Raw genomic sequence first — 19,497 nt, 5'->3', positions numbered from 1 at the left:
ACTATAATTATTGAGCTTGTGATTTCTTTTTTAATCTTTTGGAGCTTTTGATTGTATTCAGCAGGTCTGTTGTTCGGGGAATGCTTCGTGGTTCTTCTTCTACCATTCCCTTGAGCATTGTATAATGTCCCTGGATATCTTTTTAAGGTTTGTATTTTGAGGTCAATTTTACCCCAGATTAGGATTGGATCCCTTGCTTTTTTTGAATTGCTGTTTGCTTGGTATATTTTTCTCTAGCCTTTGATTCTCATTCTATTTTTGTCTGTAGACTTGAGATGTGTCTCTTGTAGGAATCTGATTCATGGGTTGTGTTTTTCTAAGCCTGTCTGCCCGAGTTCAGTCCATTGATATTCAGGGTTAGCACATCCATCTGTCGACTCTGTGATGTCATCTTATACTTTTTATCTTAGGTCTTTTCCTACCTCCCTTTCTTAACTCTGTGTGTGTGTGTGTTTGTGTTTCATTCTTGACATCTGTCCACCCGCAAGCCAATGCTGTTTTTGGTGCTATTTTCTCCTTGTTGCTCTCTAGGTGGGGTTGTTCTATGTGGCAATCCCTTATTTGTGCTCGGTGAGTGCTGTTCTTCTGCCCATACTTGGTCTGCAGGGATCTTTCGTAGGGCTGGGTTTCTTTTAAGATATTTGAATTTTTCCTTGTCTGGGAAGATGTTTACTTTTCCATCTATCTTGATAGAAAATTTGGCTGGATAGAGTATTGTTGGGTTTGCGTTATTTTCCTTCAATTTTTGGAATATGTTACTCCACTCTCTCCTATTCTTCATCATGTGTCTGCTGATAGGTCTGAGCATTTTCTTATTGGGAACCTTTGTATGTTTATTGCTTGTTTTTCCTTAGCTGTTCTCATGAGTTTCTCCTTTTCCTCAACGTTGGATAGTTTCACTATTATGACCCTTGTTGACCTCTTGGGATTCAGTCTAGCTGGTGTTTTTTAATGGTTGTCTGGTTTTCATTCATTAAGCTCGAGAAGTTTTCTTCCAAGAATTCTCTCATTTTTTCAGTTGACTTCTTTGTTGTGTTTTCCTCTGGTAATCTAATTATTCTGATCTTGTTTTCTTCATAGCATCACACATCGCTCTAAGGTTTTCTTCAGCTTCTCTGATGATATTCTTAGACTTTTGTTCATGTTTGTTGAAGTCTGTTTCATTGTCTTCTAGTTCACTGGTGCACTTTTCTGCCTCCTCCAGTTGTTTGGGGACATTTATGAGTGAGTCTGCTACTGATTTTTGTTATCTTGTCCCTGAGCTCTTGTATTTCCCATTGGTCCATCATCTCTATCGTTTCATCCTTTTTCTGTGTTGTTTCCCTCATATCCTGTATGATTACAAGCATCATTCTGAACATTTTTTTTTCTGTGGCAGATCAATGTTTGCTTCTGCTATGCACTTTGATAAGTTCAGGACATCTTTTGCCATTGCCTTTTGTTTCTCCTGTATTTTCGTTGTTTTATGGTGGTTGCTGTTTGCGTTGTTTTAGAGGAGACAGGTGCCATTTTACAGAGCCGAGAAGCACTGGGGTGACTCTTGGAGACTTGTAGGAAAGCTTTTTCGAACGGTCTGCAGCTAATTTCACTATGGGATTAACCTACCGCTTTATACTGCTGTGGCTTGACTCTTTCCCTAGTCAACCAGGATTCTGTTATTTGGAGGGCAAGTTGAAGGGTCCTCTCGGGACGCTTCTTGGGTGGTTGTGGATATATGAGGAAGGTGCTTCAGCAGGTGTTTCTTGCATGAAGCTGTGACGGTGAGGCCCATGGCAACTTGGAGCACAGCAGAGGGCATGCGGTGGTTCTTGCTGCAACGGGAGTGCCATATAAGGTAGATAGGTGTGCCCACATTGGTGTAGAGCACTGTGAATGGTGGCCAGTATTGCCCTAGCCTGTGAGATTGCCGCAGGGGTTGTCCGGCTAGAATGCCGCAGCAGCACAGCGCATTGGTGAGTGTTTTCCGAGCTGCCTTGGGTTGTGTGAGGCACTAAGGCAGACGGGAAGAATTACCCTCAGTCATGTGGGAGACAGGAATTCTGCCAGCCAAGCAGGCAGGATTTCCCTGGGAAGAAGGTCTGTGGAATTTCCCCCTGAAGGATTGGGCGGGTTTTTCTCTTGAAGAAGGTGGGCATCTTATCCCCAGCCTCAGGATGGAATTCCTCCCTCTCCCCCCGCCCTTGGTTGGAGGGTAGGCATAAATGCCCTAGTTTAAGGGGAATGGCCTGGAGGTAGGTAGTGTCATGTTAGAGAAAAGGGAAGCGGAAAAAGAAAAAGAAACCAGTTCAGTGAGACTGGTGGGGGAGGGGGGTAAAGAGAGAAGAGAGGGAAACAAAGTTAACAATATAGTTGAGCCTAGAACCCTGCCTGTGGGGCTGCAGGGCTTTAAATCCTGCCCCGAGGCAGCTTAGACTATGGTGGACAAGAGAGCAAAGAGAAAAAAGTAACAATATAGCTGAGTCCTGATCCCTGAAGGTGGGGCTGGAGGGGTTTAACCCTGCCCCAGGCAGTGGGAGGGGCTAAGGTAGGACCTGAGCTGGCCTTCACTGTGGTATGCCAAAAACTTCCTGCTCCTCAAAACATAGTGGATCTGTGCTTACTTACCTTTATGATGTTCCTGCTGTGACGCGGCAGTTTCGAATGTCCTCCTTAGTGACTTTCCTGCGCTGATGTCCTTTGAGTCCCTCTGCTATGTTACTCAGTCGCCATCTTGCTGAAAGTCCCCACTAGGAATACATTTTTTAAAACGTTTTATTAGGGGCTCATACAACTCTTATCACAATCCATACATATACATACATCAATTGTATAAAGCACATCTGTACATTCTTTGCCCTAATCATTTTCTTTTTTTTTCCCTTTCTTTTTTTACATTTTATTAGGGACTCATACAACTCTTATCACAATCCATACATATACATACATCAATTGTGTAAAGCACATCCATACATTCCCTGCCCCAATCATTCTCAAAGCATTTGCTCTCCACTTAAGCCCTTTGCATCAGGTCCTCTTTTTTTTCCCCCTCCCTCCCCGCTCCCCCTTCCCTCATGTGCCCTTGGTAATTTATACATCGTTATTTTGTCCTTTCTTGCCCTATCCAGAGTCTCCCTTCCCCCCCTTCTCTGCCGTCCCTCTCCCAGGGAGGAGGTCACATGTGGATCCTTGTAATCAGTTCCCACTTTCCAACCCACTCACCCTCCACTCTCCCAGCATCGCCCCTCACACCCTTGGTCCTGAAGGTATCATCCACCCTGGATTCCCTGTGCCTCCAGCCCTCATATGTACCAGTGTACAACCTCTGCCCTATCCAGCCCTGCAAGGTAGAATTCGGATCATGGTAGTTGGGGGGAGGAAGCATCCAGGATCTGGGGGAAAGCTGTGTTCTTCATCGGTACTACCTCGCACCCTGACTGACCCATCTCCTCTCTTAAACCCCTCTATGAGGGGATATCCAGTGGCCGACACTTGGGCCTTGGGTCTCCACTCTGCACTTCCCCCTTTATTCAATAAGGTATATATATGAATACATTTTTAAAAACAAATGAAAGCACCATTATCTGACTATATTATTTTAAAATTTTCAGTTTTACTTCAGAGCCACGTGTATATCCTAAAAGAGCTGCAGCTTGGAACCACAGGATAAATAATAGGGTTCTAAACGTATTTGGTCTCCTCCCTTTTCAGAAAATAAAAATTAGACTATGTCACCCTACCCAAGACTAATTAAAAACATTTGTACTTTTGTACTGTAGCCCTCAATCCAGGACAGAGTGCAGGATCTTTACACCTAGGAGGGTGGTAATGCCCCACTTTGTGAAATATTGTTATAGATAATATATTTGATTATTTTTGTAATGTATATTAAATAACGTTAAAGTTTTCAGGTCATGTTTAAACCTTGGAATTATTTTGACCTGTTTCACATTTTTAAATGGGAGTATTATAGTAGATAGTATATTGACATTGTGTATGCGTTTGCATACAATTATTTACCAGTAAAATAAATAACTAACAAAAATACAGTTGCTAATCTACTGACTTTAAAGATTAGTTCAATAGCTTTGTTTAAATTATTTAAAAAAAATCCCTTATTATCTGTAAAGAATTGGTTGTGAAGTGTAAGAAAGTATACTTTGACTTTTTTCACACCTAGGAATCCTATGAGTGAGACTACTAAGTGAGAAGTCAAAATATGTAACCTATACCTACTTCATATCTAATTTCTCTATTATCAGGAAGACACTTACATATCCCCTTAAACATCATATAATATAGAAAATTTTATTAGTACCACATAATAAAAAAATTACAACATATTTTAAATTATACCTTGGGCACCTCGTGATCACACAGGCTGGTGTGCTTCTTCCATGTGGGCTTTATTGCTTCTGAGCTAGATGGCTGCTTGTTCACCTTCAAGCCTTTAAGACCCCAGACGCTATCTCTTTTGATAGCCGGGCACCATTAGCTTTCTTTGCCACATTTGCTTAAACACCCGTTTGCCCTCTGCAATTGTATCATGGAGGTGTGCAGCCAGTGATATGATTTTTTTGTTCTTTGATGCCTGATAACTGATTCCTTCGGGACCACATGATCACACAGACTGGTGTGTTCTTCCATGTGGGCTTTGTTGCTTCTGAGCTAGATGGCCGCTTGTTTATCTTCAAGCCTTTAAGACCCAAGACACTATCTCTGTTGATAGCCGGGCACCATCAGTTTTCTTCACCACATTTACTTGTTCACCCGCTTTGGCTTCAGCAGTTGTGTTGGGAGGGTGAGCATCGTAGAATGCCAATTTAATAGAAGAAAGTACCCATGCATCGAGGGAGTGCTTGAGTAGAGGCCCAAGGTCCTTCTGCCACCTTAATACTAAACCTATAAATATAGACCCATAGATCCATTTTTCCATCCATATATATATATATATATATATATTTGCATGTACATGTCTTTGTCTAGACCTCTATAAATGCCCTTTGACTCCTAGCTCTTTCCTCCATCTCCCTTGACTTTCCTCCTGCCCTACTTCCATGCTTCGTCGCCACCTGGGTTACAGCTATACCTCTTCTTTGCGTAACCTTACCCTTGATCATTCCCTACCATAGCCTTTTTTGATTTTTCATCTGCATATGAATTCTCTATCCCCTTTCGAGCATGTACAGAAATTCTGGTAAAGGATTACTCTAGCAATATTTTTAGAAGAGATTAATGTTTTAAAAAATTTAATGACTGCTTTTAGCAAAGACTAATGGCATGAGTATATCTCAAGTTTCTTAAATATATTATATTCACTGTCTTCCATTTTAAGTACCTTTCTGAAAGCCTTCTTTTGTGTACGTATATATTTGTAAATTATAAAAATTTGCTAAATCTTGAATAATTTATCTTCTGTGAATTTTCTTGCTTGGTCTTCCCAGTTCTTAGGTTCTCTTTGGTTGTACTTGACAAACCAAATGTATATTAAATGAAATATTTCCTTTGTTTTTATATTTAAATAAGGGGTTTAAATGTGTCATAATTGAAAAAAAAATCATTTTATTGGGGCTTGCACATTTCTTATCACAATCCATGCATCCATCCATTGTGTGAGGCACATTTGTATATTTGTTGCTATCATTATTTTTGAAATATTTTCTTTCTACGTGAGCCCTAGGTTGTTTCATAATTTTTAAAGTAACTATTTCCATTTTATTTTTTCACTTATCAAATATAAAAAGTATTGAAATTTAAAAATGTTATATTGGTTATAATATGATCCAATTTCCTAAAATTATGTCAGTGTTTAATTTTGTTAAAAATTTTTCACAATCTCCCCTAATAAAATATTTTAAAAAATACCATCTAATGAAAGCAGGTTGAAAACCAAAAAAAAAAAATTTCTCACAATCTGACATAGGTTTATGCATAATATTAATATTCATGTTGAGGTTTAAGCTTATTTATATATCAGATTTGTAAATTGTTAATAACTGGGTTCTTACCTTTTGTTGCTGTTTTTCTGCTACTATGAATTTTAAAAACATCATTTGCTAATAAATTCCCTGTAACCTTTGCCAAAACGAAACAATGTTAATTTTCTTTTATTTTTCACAATGCTAATTTTCATTAACTATATAAGTTGTAGAAAAAATAACTTAAAGATGTTTCAATCAATATCTTGCTGTTTGATCATTTAATGATCACATGGATTTCTTTACATTTTGATATTAATAGTAATGTTGAAGTTAAAATAGAGATTTTTAATCTCAGTGTTAAGAATATATATTTTTTAGAGAAGAAGGTTTTAATAATTCTATGAAATGTCTTATTTAAAATTCTCAATAATAAAATTAAAGTTTTTCATTGAAAAAATAAGAATTTAGTGACATTTAAAATACCAGTTGAATTTTGATACACCTGAAAATTGGATCCACCCTCCAATCCAAACTGCTTTTTTGTCAGATAAATACATTGAATTGTTATGCATAGTAAGTGTTGTCAGTTTTGAGCTGCTTACCTCATTGGACAGATTGTGGTCGGCTGTAGCAGATTTATTCTCGAGCATATTGCCGTTGTTGTTAGGCTCCCTCAAGTTAGTTCCAACTGATAAGTGACTCTACGCACAAAGATCGAAACACTGCCCTATTTTGCGCTATCCTCACAATGGTTCCTGTGCTTGAGCCAATTCTTGCAGCCACGGTGTCAATCTCCTCTTTTTCACTGACCAAACACGCTCTCTTTTTCAAGAGACTGAGTTTCATCATCCTTGTTTCTAATGAGTGTTTTAGACAGATTTGTGTGGAGTACAGTGTTGTTTAATACTATTTGATCAAGTGAATGCACAATAAGTAAGTACACTTTTCCTTGTAATAAATAATAGCAGTTGCATAATTGACTTTAACGTTACAAGCTGTATTTCTGAGAAAAAGTGTAGTTCCTCATTTTCTTCATGGTGTGGAATAATTAATAATAAAATTTAAGGTATACCTTACATTTGGTAGTTATTTTTGTTTGTATACATTGGAGTTTCCAAATTTTTGTGGAAAAATGGAATTAAAACATTGTTTTTACACTTACTTAAAGAAATCTTTCATATGACTCATTTTGATTTCCCCATGTCCTACTCCAAGGATATGTATTTTCTACCCTGTTTTTACAGAAAATATTTAACATTTTTTACTGCAGTCCTTGCCATTTTCTCTTACATCATCCTTTAAAATACAGTGATATATGTATTTAAATTAATAAATCATTTTGTTGGGGGCTCTTAAAACTCTTGTAACATCCATTGAATCAAACACATTTGTATATATGTTGTCATCATTATTTTCAATACGTTTTCTTTCTACCTGAGCCCTCGGTATCACCCCTGTATTTTTACAGCGTGATACTTTATTACTAAGTATACTATGACAGTTCTGCATCATCTCTAAGGAGCATGTAATATAATTTTATTCAGGATTGTTTTAACTAAGTATTCTTTTGTTGTATTGTGTATAAAATATGTATAAAACATTTTAAAAATTCAGCTTTATGTATGGATGCTCTGTAGTTTGGTCCCCTAAAATATAATTCAATTTTGTCTTTTTTTAAGACAACAGGTGTTTTCTCATAAATTTAGGATGCCAAAGATAAATTTTTAAAGTATTCTAATCTAACAGAATTTAACAAGATATAATTAAGTATTCAGATATGGGCAATTCCATTTTAGACCAATCATGTTACCAGATAAATGTTATTAGATACATTTCTGAGTAATATACGATGATTTGTCTTTTATTTTAAACCTGAACTTAGAGCATCTTATAAAAGATCATTAGATTATAGGATCTCTGTGAGCTGGCCTTTCTGTGATTTTTAGAGATGGGACATGTACTGGACTAAAAGTGTTTATTTATCTTCCTAGAATTTTTAAACAAAGCTTGAATATATATATATTTAAACAAGTGAAAGAGATGTCTTTATTAGTGTGATTATAATGTATTTACCCAAGTACACCTTAACACTGAAATAGTTAATGGGTAGGGAGAATGGCTTTGCCACTAACAAGCTTTGCTTTGACCAAGTCATTTCTGCCTCTGAGCTTTTTTCTTTTTTGTAAAACAACAGGTTGGATTCTAAGGTTTCTTTCTGGCTCTAACTTTTTTGTGTGCCACATGTTGCTTTTATTGTGGCTGTTTCTCTAAAGCAAGTAAATTTTCTTTCAATGGTTCCTTTTTTAAGCAACTCAACAGTTTGACATTCTGATACACCCATTGGGAAGACATGTTTCCTTGTTTTAGTGGTTAAAGCAAGACATTTCCTTTCATAATAGGCTTTTATGATTCCTCCCACCCCTCTCCAATTCTTCTGGTATTTGCATTGTTGAGCTCATTTGCTTTTTCTTAGTAGATGAACTTGAAATAAGGTATTATGTTGGTGTCTGTTAAATGATTTAGAAGAATTAGCTTGTGTGGGTTTTGCGGTCCTGTTATTATCTCATGTACCAGTTCCGGTTGTATATTTGTGGGTTTTACCCTCCCTTCCATATTTGTTTATTTCTCCTCCTTTCCCTTTCCTCCCTTATAGGAAAATGGAGGAGTGTGGCTTCATTATTACCTTGACTTTACCCAGGCTCCCTGCCCCTTGCATAGCACAGCCTGTGCCTTTAATACATCCAATAGTCATGGCTGCTTTGAATGCCACACCTGCCCCAAGTTGTGATATTGAGGATTGAGATTACAGGGACAGTACCTTATTGCCTGGATGATTTCCTCAGAAATGTCCTGGAAAGCCTCAAGAAAGGAAACTTCAGAGCAAACAAAATCAACTAGAGATCCTGCCTATTACATGTATACCAGCATAGGTTTAGTTGAGGCTTTCAAAATGATGCTTTATCAGCCTCAGCTTTTGAACCCTTACAGTCTCTGTGGTATGTACTCCAGAGTTAGGTAGTGCAGTTTCCTTTGAAGCATCTCACAGAAAACTCTGTAGATGGGTACATCTTAATGCTGCTTGCTTGCTATGGCTTTGGTTGGTAGTCAGCTTTACCCCTTAGGTTCTTCAAGTTAAGTTTTTACTTTGAGGTACAGATTTTGTTATGGGTCAAATTTATCTTACAGTGGTCTTTGTTACATTGACCTTAAGGCATGACTCATAATGTATGCAAATTAATGTTATTCACTATTGTTGGACTTCATTTGCATTTTTATAAACTAGGACTTAACTTTGGTGAAAAGTTGTTAGAGGGCAAATCCAAAACCTCTTAGCCACGTAAAGCTTCTCTAGGTGGCATGTGTATATAGGGGTGGAGAAGTCTTACCATTACTTTGCATGTAACTTGTGATTTGGGAAAAATTTACCTTTCTGAAGTTTTATTCCTCTAAAATAATGGTTTGACTGAAGTTTTTAAAATATGTTGTAATTTTTTATTATGTGGTGCTAATAAAATTTTCTATATAATATATGATGTTTTAGGTGATATGTAAGTATCTTCCTGATAATAGAGAAATTAGATATGAAGTAGGTATAGGTTACATATTTTGACTTCTCGTTTAGTAGTCTTACTCATAGGATTCCTAGGTGTGAAAAAAGTCAAAGTATACTTTCTTACACTTCACAACCAATTCTTTACAGATATAAGAGATTAAAAAAATAATTTAAACAAAGCTATTGAACTAATCTTTAAAGTCAGTAGATTAGCAATTGTATTTTTGTTGGTTATTTATTGTACTGCTAAAGTAGTCTTAAAAATCCCCTTGTGACTGCAAGTATATGTTTTTCTATTTCAAATCTAGTACCTAGTATTTCATATATTTTAAACATAAACAAGGGTAAGTGACAAAGTATTACTATAAAATCAGAGACACCTTTATTAAACAAAAACCCTTACTGTTATGTTAATGCATTTAGATATGCCTCCCATCTGGGTCTATATACTTCAGAAAGTGTTTTTTTTCCATCCCTAACCTTTACTCCAAAGAATTCTCTACTCTTCAATTTGCATCATGTCAAAATGGCATTTGAGCATCTTTGAGGGACACAAATCATGTTTCTTTAAAATGTTTTTTAAGTTGGGTGCAAAAAATAGAATTCTGAAGGGGAAGCATAGGTGATTGGGGTAAAATTTCCAAATTGGATTCTATTGGGACATCCCTGGCTCAAAGAACAAAGAGGTGCATTGCTCTGATGGAATAAAAATTCCTCAGTACAATTCTCCTGGTCTTTTGTTCAATAATACAGTTTTCAGTTTGCTTTTTAACATCTTCTTAATAACCTCACATGATTGCTGTGTCTTTTGAGAAAATTCATCAGGATTACCCCTTCAGAATTAACAAAACAACCACCATCACCTTCTTAGATGAGCTATCTGCTTTGCATTTAACTCTAGCAGAGCCTCTGGAAACCTACTGTTTTTATTGGACCTTTCTTTTGAAAACAACCTTAATGAAACTAGGACAGAGGCATTTTTAATCACATTTTGTTTGGCATAAACCCATGCTTTTTTGACTTAGACCCCTTGCAGCAACACTTTTTATCTTACCCTTGTATATATTTCTAAACAGTATTTTCCTCAAATTGGTTCAAGAAAATTTTTCCTGGTCCATAAAAAGTGATAATGTGCATCAAAGATAATTTTTATAAAAACATGCTTTTATTTGATTTAAAAATTTATCTCTACCACTCTTAAGTGGTAACAAAATGTTTTGAAAATTATGACGACGGCAACATATATAGAAATTTACTCGACACAATGGGTTGATAGATGGATTGTGATAAAAGTTATAAGAGCCCCCCAGAAAATGATTTAGAAAAACAAACAAACAGAGGAAGCTCTTCAGTGGGCTTTTTTAACCCAGTGACTTCAACAGTGGGCTTAACGAAACTATAGTTAGTAGGATGGTGCAGGACCGGGCACTATTCTTTTTTATATAGGTAGGGTTACAGGGAGTCAGATCCAACTCGATGGTACCTAAGGACAACACCAAACACATACAAACACTCGTATGTATATAACATTTGTTCAAATAAATACATGAAGCATATATTCCTTTAATGCGGTCAAATACCATATTTCCTTATTATTTTGTTTGTAGTGTCATTAAACTATTCCTAAGATGCAAAAGAATTAAATGATTTTGAGTACTTTTATGTTGTTAAAATATATACATAAGTGATTAATTAAATTTAACTTATATGACATGTAAAAATATCCTCTATTATGCAGTGATCCCCTAATTTGGGGGATAGGAGTTAAAATGTGTTTTATCTTTTTAAATGATGGTAAGTAGTAACGGGGTTTAGTTCTTTTTCCTTTGTTCAATGAAAAGTTTGCAACTCTTAAAAAAAGGGAAAAGTTGTCAACTCTATTTTAGTCCCCATTTTTAAACAGTCTATTAGGCGCAATGCAGTTTCACATGCCATTGATCTATAAGTACAGCAGCAAAGCTCATCTCCATTAACAATTAAAATTGGAGTTTTCTAGTTTTCAGTGTTTTAAAATCCAAGCTAGTGCCCCAGTCCTCAGCAAAGCAAACCCAACTTTTGATCCAAGGACTTCTTTTAGCAATTGGTAACTCTGTCATGAAATATATATAATTGATCTATTTTTAGGAGAGATCATTAAAAAGGTAAATAATAAACATTTTCAGATGTGGTTATCTATTTTGTTTCACTCTGTAGATTACCCTGGTATGTATGCTTCAGTCTAACTAGCAATGAGATGCCATTTTTGAGCAACCTTGTCCAACAAAAATTGAAAATAAAAAGTTTCCCTGTAACTGCAACCTAAAGGTTGGTGGTTTGAACCCACCAGGTGGTTATGTGACAGAAGGAAGAGAGATCTGCTCCCATAATGATCCCAGCCTTGACCATCCCATTGGGCTGTGAGTGAAAATACAATTCAGGGCATACAATACCGACAACCACTGAACGAATCCTTAATTGAAATGTGGGTGTATGGTCAAAAGGAGGTTTATAAAGGGGGGTTTCCAATCCAGAAATAAAGGTTCCATAATTCCAACTTCTAGATTTTTTCTGATTCAGAGAATCCATTTTGATTGTAGAATGAATGTTTATTCCATATCAGTCAGTTCATGGCAAACTGCAAGAATCATGCAAATTTAATTTTGAACCTTTTTATGTTTTTGTTTGCACATATATCAAGCACAGACTTAACAAAAACCTGTTTTTCACAAAAGCCACATGATTCCATTTATCTTATAATTTGAAATCTTCACTGAAAACCCTGACATTTTCTAGGGGTATATAGTAAGTTCTCGTTATTGATGGTACTTATCGACTATAACTTATTGTAAACATCCAATTATCCAATAGTAAATTGTTATTCCTAGTGAAAATCTGAAGTAGGTTGCTGTGAGCCTCTGGTCACATTTTCAACAGTGAATTAATGCATATTCTTGTTTTATATGTGTTTCTATTTGAAGTCACCTCGTTTAATATATACTAGGGAGCCCCCAAAAGTTCATGGAAAACTGGAATGGAAACTTACTGTCACTCATTAGCAATTGGTTTCATGCCCAGCAACACTATTTTTCATGGTTGAATGAAGCTTATTTATATATACCTATTTTCTCCACAAGGCACCAGATAAACGTCTTGTACTTAGGAACATTAGGCAGAACTTCAACACTGATTGAAGGTCATTTTAAACAGTGAAATCATAAACAGCATGAAAATATGAAAAACTTGGCAGTAAGTAAAAGACAAAAACACTTAAGGTGATATATGAAGCAAGGCAGAGCATTGTTTTGTTTGACTACAACTGGGAACTTGCACTTTGTGTGACTCCATGTTTTGACTGATTTGCAAATACCCACAAAACACTCTGGATTTGTGAGGTTACAAATAAGTTTGAGCAAGTAGGTAGATTTATGTTTGAGAATGATCATGGCAACAAATGTATAAATGTGCTTGACAGACTCGATGGCTGGCTGTGTGGCAAGAGTTGTACAAACCCCCAATAAAATGATTTTTAAGAAAATGATTGTTTTGGTAGTTACTAATATGCTTTCTTCCGTTGTAACAATATATGAAATAACTTGAAATACAAAGACTAAAATGGATTTTCTCCAGTTTGAAGTACTTTTTTATATTACAGTAATTTATTGTGACCTTATTTTCTAAGAATATGTTTTGTCATTGAGTAAATTCTCGTATGTGAATTGTTAAAGATGACTAAAAGTTTCTATTGGTAACTTAGGTTGAAACATGGTTTTGGTAGTCTTTTATTTCCAATTCAATAGCGATATATTTCAATTTTGATAAAGGAAATTGTCTGTTTTTGTTTTAATTAAATATACTTCACCCCCAAATAGAAGGTTTATTTTATTGTCGTTTCACTTTCCAGAATTGCTAAGAAGATGCTTTTAGAAGAAATTAAAGCCAATCTTTCTTCTGATGAAGATGGATCTTCAGATGAAGAATCAGAAGAAGGGAAAAAAAGAACTGGAAAGCAAAGTGAAGAAAATCCAGGAGATCATGGTGAGCTTCCCAAAGAGGCTGTGATGATTTGCTTCCTCGTCCATTTCCTTCTTTAAAGACTACTTGAACAGAGATCTGTTAATATATACACCTGTTAATATCTACACAAAAACTTTATTTAAGTAATAAAAGCATTACTATGTGTACTCTTGAGTATTTTTAATAATTATTAGACATACTCTTAATTTTAAGAGTTACTTGCAATAAATAGATGATTTCTTAAGTAAAATATTTTATACCTTTTATAAGATCCTGCAAATTAGTAATGGTGGCATTTAATCAATATTCTTAACTAGTGACACCAAGGTATGTGACAACTCCATTCTTTTTGACAAACAAGCATAATTGCCCATCATGTAAAAAGTTTATAGAGAACTTTTATCTGAAAAAGGCTTAAGAATGCTTAATTGATTTATTTACTCTATTTAGAAGCAAAAATTCAACTGAATTCTGAATCAGATTCAGATTCTGAGGAATCGAAGAAGCCAAGATACAGACATAGGCTTTTGAGGCATAAACTGACTCTGAGTGATGGGGAATCTGGAGAAGAAAAAAAAATAAAGCCCAAAGAGCATAAAGAGACCAAAGCCAGAAGTAGGAGGAAGGGTAAGTCATTTTTATTCCGAATGTAAGGATAAATCTTGTTTGATAATATAATTTTAGTAATAAAATTTTATTCTACTGAAACAATTGAATAGCTGATGTGATTGTCATTAATTTTACAATAATGTCATTAGGTGGTTTTATGCGAATGAAATAAAGACTATAGAATGTGAAAATGTCCAGAAACATGACATGGCACAAAGAATATTTCAACTTTCAGATTCAGATTTTGATTATAAAGATAAATAAACATGTAATACAATAAATTTAAAGGATATGTACAATATAGAAATTTTTTAAAGAGAAATAGTGGTTTCTTAAGGAAATGTGGAAGATGCAATTGATTAGGTAGATTCACACAGACTAAATTTTCATTATGCTAAAAGTCTGTATTTTTTCTGTTAACTCCCTATATGTTAACTGCATCATGGTAAATATATAGGGTGCACAGATTAGAGATCATTGTTTTGTATGACCGTTTTCAGTGTAGCTACATCTAAGAATTACTTGAGAAGTCTTAAAATATGCTTTTGATTTGCCTTCATCACTAGCTTATTATAAAAACATTTCAATGATTTCTGAGTAGTAGTTTTGGAAGTCACTCTTGGTTAAGAATTTCTGACATTGTAAAAATTTTGCAGCACCATAAGGGACATTATTGGTAGGAGAGATATCTTGTAATATTGCACAAAAGATAATTTGTTTAGCTTCTTCAGGCAGAGTGGGGATTATCATTAGGCATGACTTTATAAGGAATCTTGAAAGAACTGAATATCACTCAGCCAATAGTAGCAAATGCGTTGTTTAATGTAGTGCAACCTGCGTGGCACATGATGGGGAAAGTTCTTGTAGTATAGCTGAACCATTGAAGGGACTAGGCAAAGGAACAATGGGAGGTAGAGGCTGGATGTGGGGTATAAGACAGAGATGAGAATTCTTACACCTTCTAAGCAAGCCTGGTGGCCTAGTGGTTAAGAGTTGGGCTGCGATCCACAAGGTTTGTAGCTCCAAACTACCAGCTACTCTGGGAGAAAGACTTGACTTTCTACTCCTGTTAACGTCTTGGAAACTCACAGGGACAGTTCTACCCTGCCCTATAAGATCGCATTGAGTCAGCATCGACTCTATGACAGTGAATTGGGTTTTGGTACGGAAGCAAGCCTGTGTTTCTCAAACTACAGTGTTTGATGTCGGGTCCAGTGGTACACAGTATAATCGGGTAAACATCTCTCTTGTGTGCTGTACTTGAAACTTGGGGTAACAGAATTTTTATATTAAGCATCAAGTGTTTATTGAACATTTAGATGGGAAATTTCCTTGAGAATTTTGGTTAGGAAAAAAATATAAAACTATTACTTGGTAGAGGTAGATTCTTAGGATTATGCTATCTCCCTCTTGGAGAGTGATTAATTTTCCTTTGCCCCTGGCAATATATAGTAGGTCCGAGGGGTGATGAACCCTAGAGAGTCACTATTTTTTGTTAGCATACTTGTTATATAATTCATATACCATAGTATTTTTGCATACTGTTATTTAGTGGTTTTAGTATAAATTCCCAGGGGACACACATCCCTTTTTATTTTTTCCTCTTCGATTCTGTTGTCATGGGGTCAGGTTGGACTCGTAATGACCCTCCCCGCCCCCAATGTACAACAGAACTAAACAGTGCCCAGTCATGTGCCATCCTCAAAATCATTGCGATATTTGAGCCTATTACAGCTACCGTGTCAATTTCATTTCATTGAGGTTCTTTCCCTTTTCATTCATTTTCTACTTCTCCAGACATGTGAGGTCCTTCTTCAGGGACTGGTCCTTTCTGATGACCTATCTAAAGTACATACTCTTGCTGTTCTTCCTTCTGAAAAACAGCCTATCTGTACTTCCTCAAATATAGATGTGTTTGTTTTCTGGCAATCAATAGTATGTTTAATATTCTTTGCACCAATACTATAATTGAAAGGCATCAACTCTGCCATGGATTTTCTTACTCGTTGTCTAGCATTTGTGTGCATATGTGGCCCTTAAGGATTCCAAGACTTGAGTCAGGAGTACTTTAAACACCATAGTGTTTTCTTTGCTTTTTAACTTGAAATAAAGAGATCTAATTTATTGACACGTAAATTATCCTCATTTTACCAACCCATTTGCAATTGAATACCTGAATATATGTGTAGAGTCATAATCGTATAGACATACATGGACATTTAAATTTTATTAATAAGTAAAAATCACTGTTGTATATATATGCAGTATTCTTCAATGTACATACTACAGAAATTCTTCACAATGCTTTTAGTGTTAAAGGGAAGTTACTGATAGATTCAATGAATTGCATTTCTGTTGAAATGTTCTGATAACTTAATTTTTTGTTTTCTAAATTCAAGTGAGCAGTGATGATTCAGAAGATTCTGATTTCCAGGAATCGGGCGTTAGTGAAGCAATCAGTGAATCTGAAGATGAACAACGACCCAGAACAAGGTAAGTATTATAATGATTTTTCAAAACAATTTTGAATAACTGTGCTGTCAAGTTATCTCTAGAATGGCAGATGAGTATATCTACATATATTTTATCTTTAGTCGAATTATGTATTCTAATCTAGGAGGTGTTTCAGTGTGGAAAAAGTACCCATAATGACAAATTTTGGTGACCATGTGGGAAAGGTCTAGTGTAGTCTGTAAGAGCACAGGCTCAACAACTAAGTGCTCGACACAATGGTAAATTTTGTATTTAGTAGTATTTATAATAGAGATATGTGTGCTCTTTCAGTAAACAATTGTTTTGTGTGCCGTATAGTTGACTGCAACTCATAGGGACCACAAAAGATAGAGTACCAATCTCCTATAGGATTTCCAAAACTAATCTTTATGGAAGGAGACTGCCACAGATTTTTCCAGCAATGGGTTTGGACTGCAACCCCTTAAATCAGTTACCGAATACTGCACAGAAAGTGCTTCTTCGAGCAGAGTTACCTGTTATTTACAATTGAGCTTTCTTTTTAGCTCACAATTTATGATACGACTAAATCATTTTAAGATTCTGAATTTCTCCTAGAATTATATGGTTGTTCTGCATCTTGCAAATGTGTATGCATATCTGCATGTATCTGCACTTATATATTTTAAAACATTGAGATGTATTTCATATTAACATAAAATTCACCAATTGACTGTATAATACAGCTCTTAGTATTTTCACAAAGTTGTTGTGTAGCCTTCACTGCTAATTTCAGAACATTTTCATCACCACAGAATGAAATCCTATATGCCTTAACAGCGGCTCTGCACTGATCCTAGCCCCAGCTCCTGAAAACCATGAAATCAAATTTTACATTCGGGACATTTTATGTAAACAAATGATATAGCATGTGATATTTTATTCAGTATAATCTTTTTAAGCTTTTTCATGTTGTAGCTTATATCAGTACTTCATTTTGGGGGTAAGATATGTATAGTAGAGAATCTTTCATGATTTAAGTATAAGATTTAATGGCAAAAAGTATATTCACAACGATGAACTTAATTTACAAATCTTTTTCATCACCCTTAATACAATCTCATTACCCTCCATGTAATATATCTCCATTTCTTCCTACCCTGGCCCTTTGCAAGCAGCTATACATTTTTTTCTCTCTACGTTTTGCCTACTCCAGATAGTTCATGTAAATAGGGCCCTCCAATATTAGTCCTTTTGTGTCATGAGGACAAGAGAAAAATTATTGCTACTGTGGTTCTACTTCATATACTCATGTGCTTATTCCAGACAAAATGTATTTAAATGTATTTCCATCAGTGGATGGCTGCAGACAAGTTCTCTCTTTCATACCCATATTCAAAATAAAAGTTCCAAATAGAATAGTGATTTTTGAGTGGATCTGGTGGGCCAGATAAACTCAGCATAGCATTCAGCTCAAAAGGTGATGACAGCTGTCTGCTGGGATTTCAAAAGAACAATCTAGATAGATTTGTCTTAAGTGATACAAGACAGTCACAGGGGCTTATAAAGAAGTTATAAGGAAATAAAAACTGCATAAAGGACTGGAACGTTGTACTGAGGACATTCTTGTCCATCATGACAGATCATCTGCTTAAGTTTTGAGGATAGCAAGACTTACTACCATAAGGAGTTCTGGTGTCATAGTGGGTTATTAATCGTGCTACCAAGCACAAGTTTGAACCTGCAATCCAGCTGCTCATCTGGAGAAAGATGAGACTTCTTTCTCTCATCAAGATTTCCAGTATCAGAAACCCACAGGGGTCATTCTATTCTGTGCATCAGGGTTGCTATCAGTCAGAACTGACTGCATGCAGTGAGAAGGGCTATCCTATCAAAATTTCACTGGGAAACTTTTCCTCCATCCACTTACAGCCCTGATGATCTTGCCCAATTAGACTTGTATTTCTTCCTCAAACTCAAAGAACATGTAAAAGGCACATAGTTTGAGTTCCTTGAGGATGCCTTAGCTGCTGTTTGGACACCATACTAATCAGAGAGCACAGGATTCTTCAGGAAATGGTTAGCTAGATGGATTCAGAAATGAACAGACTTTGATGGAGGATATGTCAAGAAGCAGAGACCTCACGTTTTCACATTTTTGTTTAATAAAGATTTCTATGATTGTGTAACAATACTTTTTTACTTACTCTGATTTTTTCTTATCTGTTAGACTGATGGACTTTTTTCCCTTATGTATATAGTGAATGTGGCTAGATTAAAAATTAGTGTACAATTGTCTATCCCAGTTCCTGCATTAAAGTCTTTTGTGTATATTCTTATACTTAGGAGTGGAATTAGTTGAGCATATGGCAATTCTATGTTCAAATATTTGAACAACTGCTACATTGTTTTTCATAGTGAGCACATCATTTTACATCCCTGCCAGCAATGCATGTGGTTTCTAATTTCTCCACATTCTTGCCATTAGTTATTATTTTTCATATTTCTTATAATAGCCATCCTAGTGGTTGTGAACGAGAGAAAGACGAGACTTTCTAGTCCTATAAAAAGTTAGTCTTAGCAACCAACAGGGGCAGTTCCACCCTGTACTGTCGGGTTGAGATAAGTCCGAATTAACTTACAATGGCAATGAATTTGGTTTTTTGCTCAGAGTGGATGTGAAACTGTTTCTTACTCTGATTTGAATTTGAATTTTACTAATGATAGAGATGTTCAGCATCTTTTGTGTGCTACTTGTGTATCTTCTTTGGTACAATGTCTGCTCAAGTCCTTTTCCCACTTTCTAATTGGGATCTATGCTTTTTTTTCAATTATAGGAGTTCTGTCTATATTCCAGATATTAAAACACTTGTCATTTATATTATTCCCAAGAAGTTTCTCGCATTATGTATGCTACCTCTTAACTTTCTTCAGAAAATCCTATATTGATACAATGAAATGTTTTTAATTTTGATGAAATCCGATGCATCTATG

General features: G+C 35.6%; 1 protein-coding gene across 5 annotated transcripts in view; it reads left to right on the top strand.

The window, feature by feature from the left end:
* Positions 1–19,497, top strand: part of ATRX (ATRX chromatin remodeler) — a 241,168-nt gene that overhangs the window by 93,828 nt on the left and 127,843 nt on the right. For all 5 annotated transcript variants that reach the window (XM_075539142.1, XM_075539143.1, XM_075539141.1 and 2 more), the window contains 3 exons: positions 13,331–13,464; positions 13,894–14,070; positions 16,452–16,545. In XM_075539142.1, the coding sequence (XP_075395257.1) occupies positions 13,331–13,464; positions 13,894–14,070; positions 16,452–16,545 (405 nt within the window). The remainder of the gene's footprint in view (positions 1–13,330; positions 13,465–13,893; positions 14,071–16,451; positions 16,546–19,497) is intronic.

The sequence above is a fragment of the Tenrec ecaudatus genome, chromosome X (assembly GCF_050624435.1).
Source record: "Tenrec ecaudatus isolate mTenEca1 chromosome X, mTenEca1.hap1, whole genome shotgun sequence".
NCBI classification, from domain to species: domain Eukaryota; kingdom Metazoa; phylum Chordata; class Mammalia; order Afrosoricida; family Tenrecidae; genus Tenrec; species Tenrec ecaudatus.
This window is presented reverse-complemented; position numbering and strand designations above follow the sequence as displayed.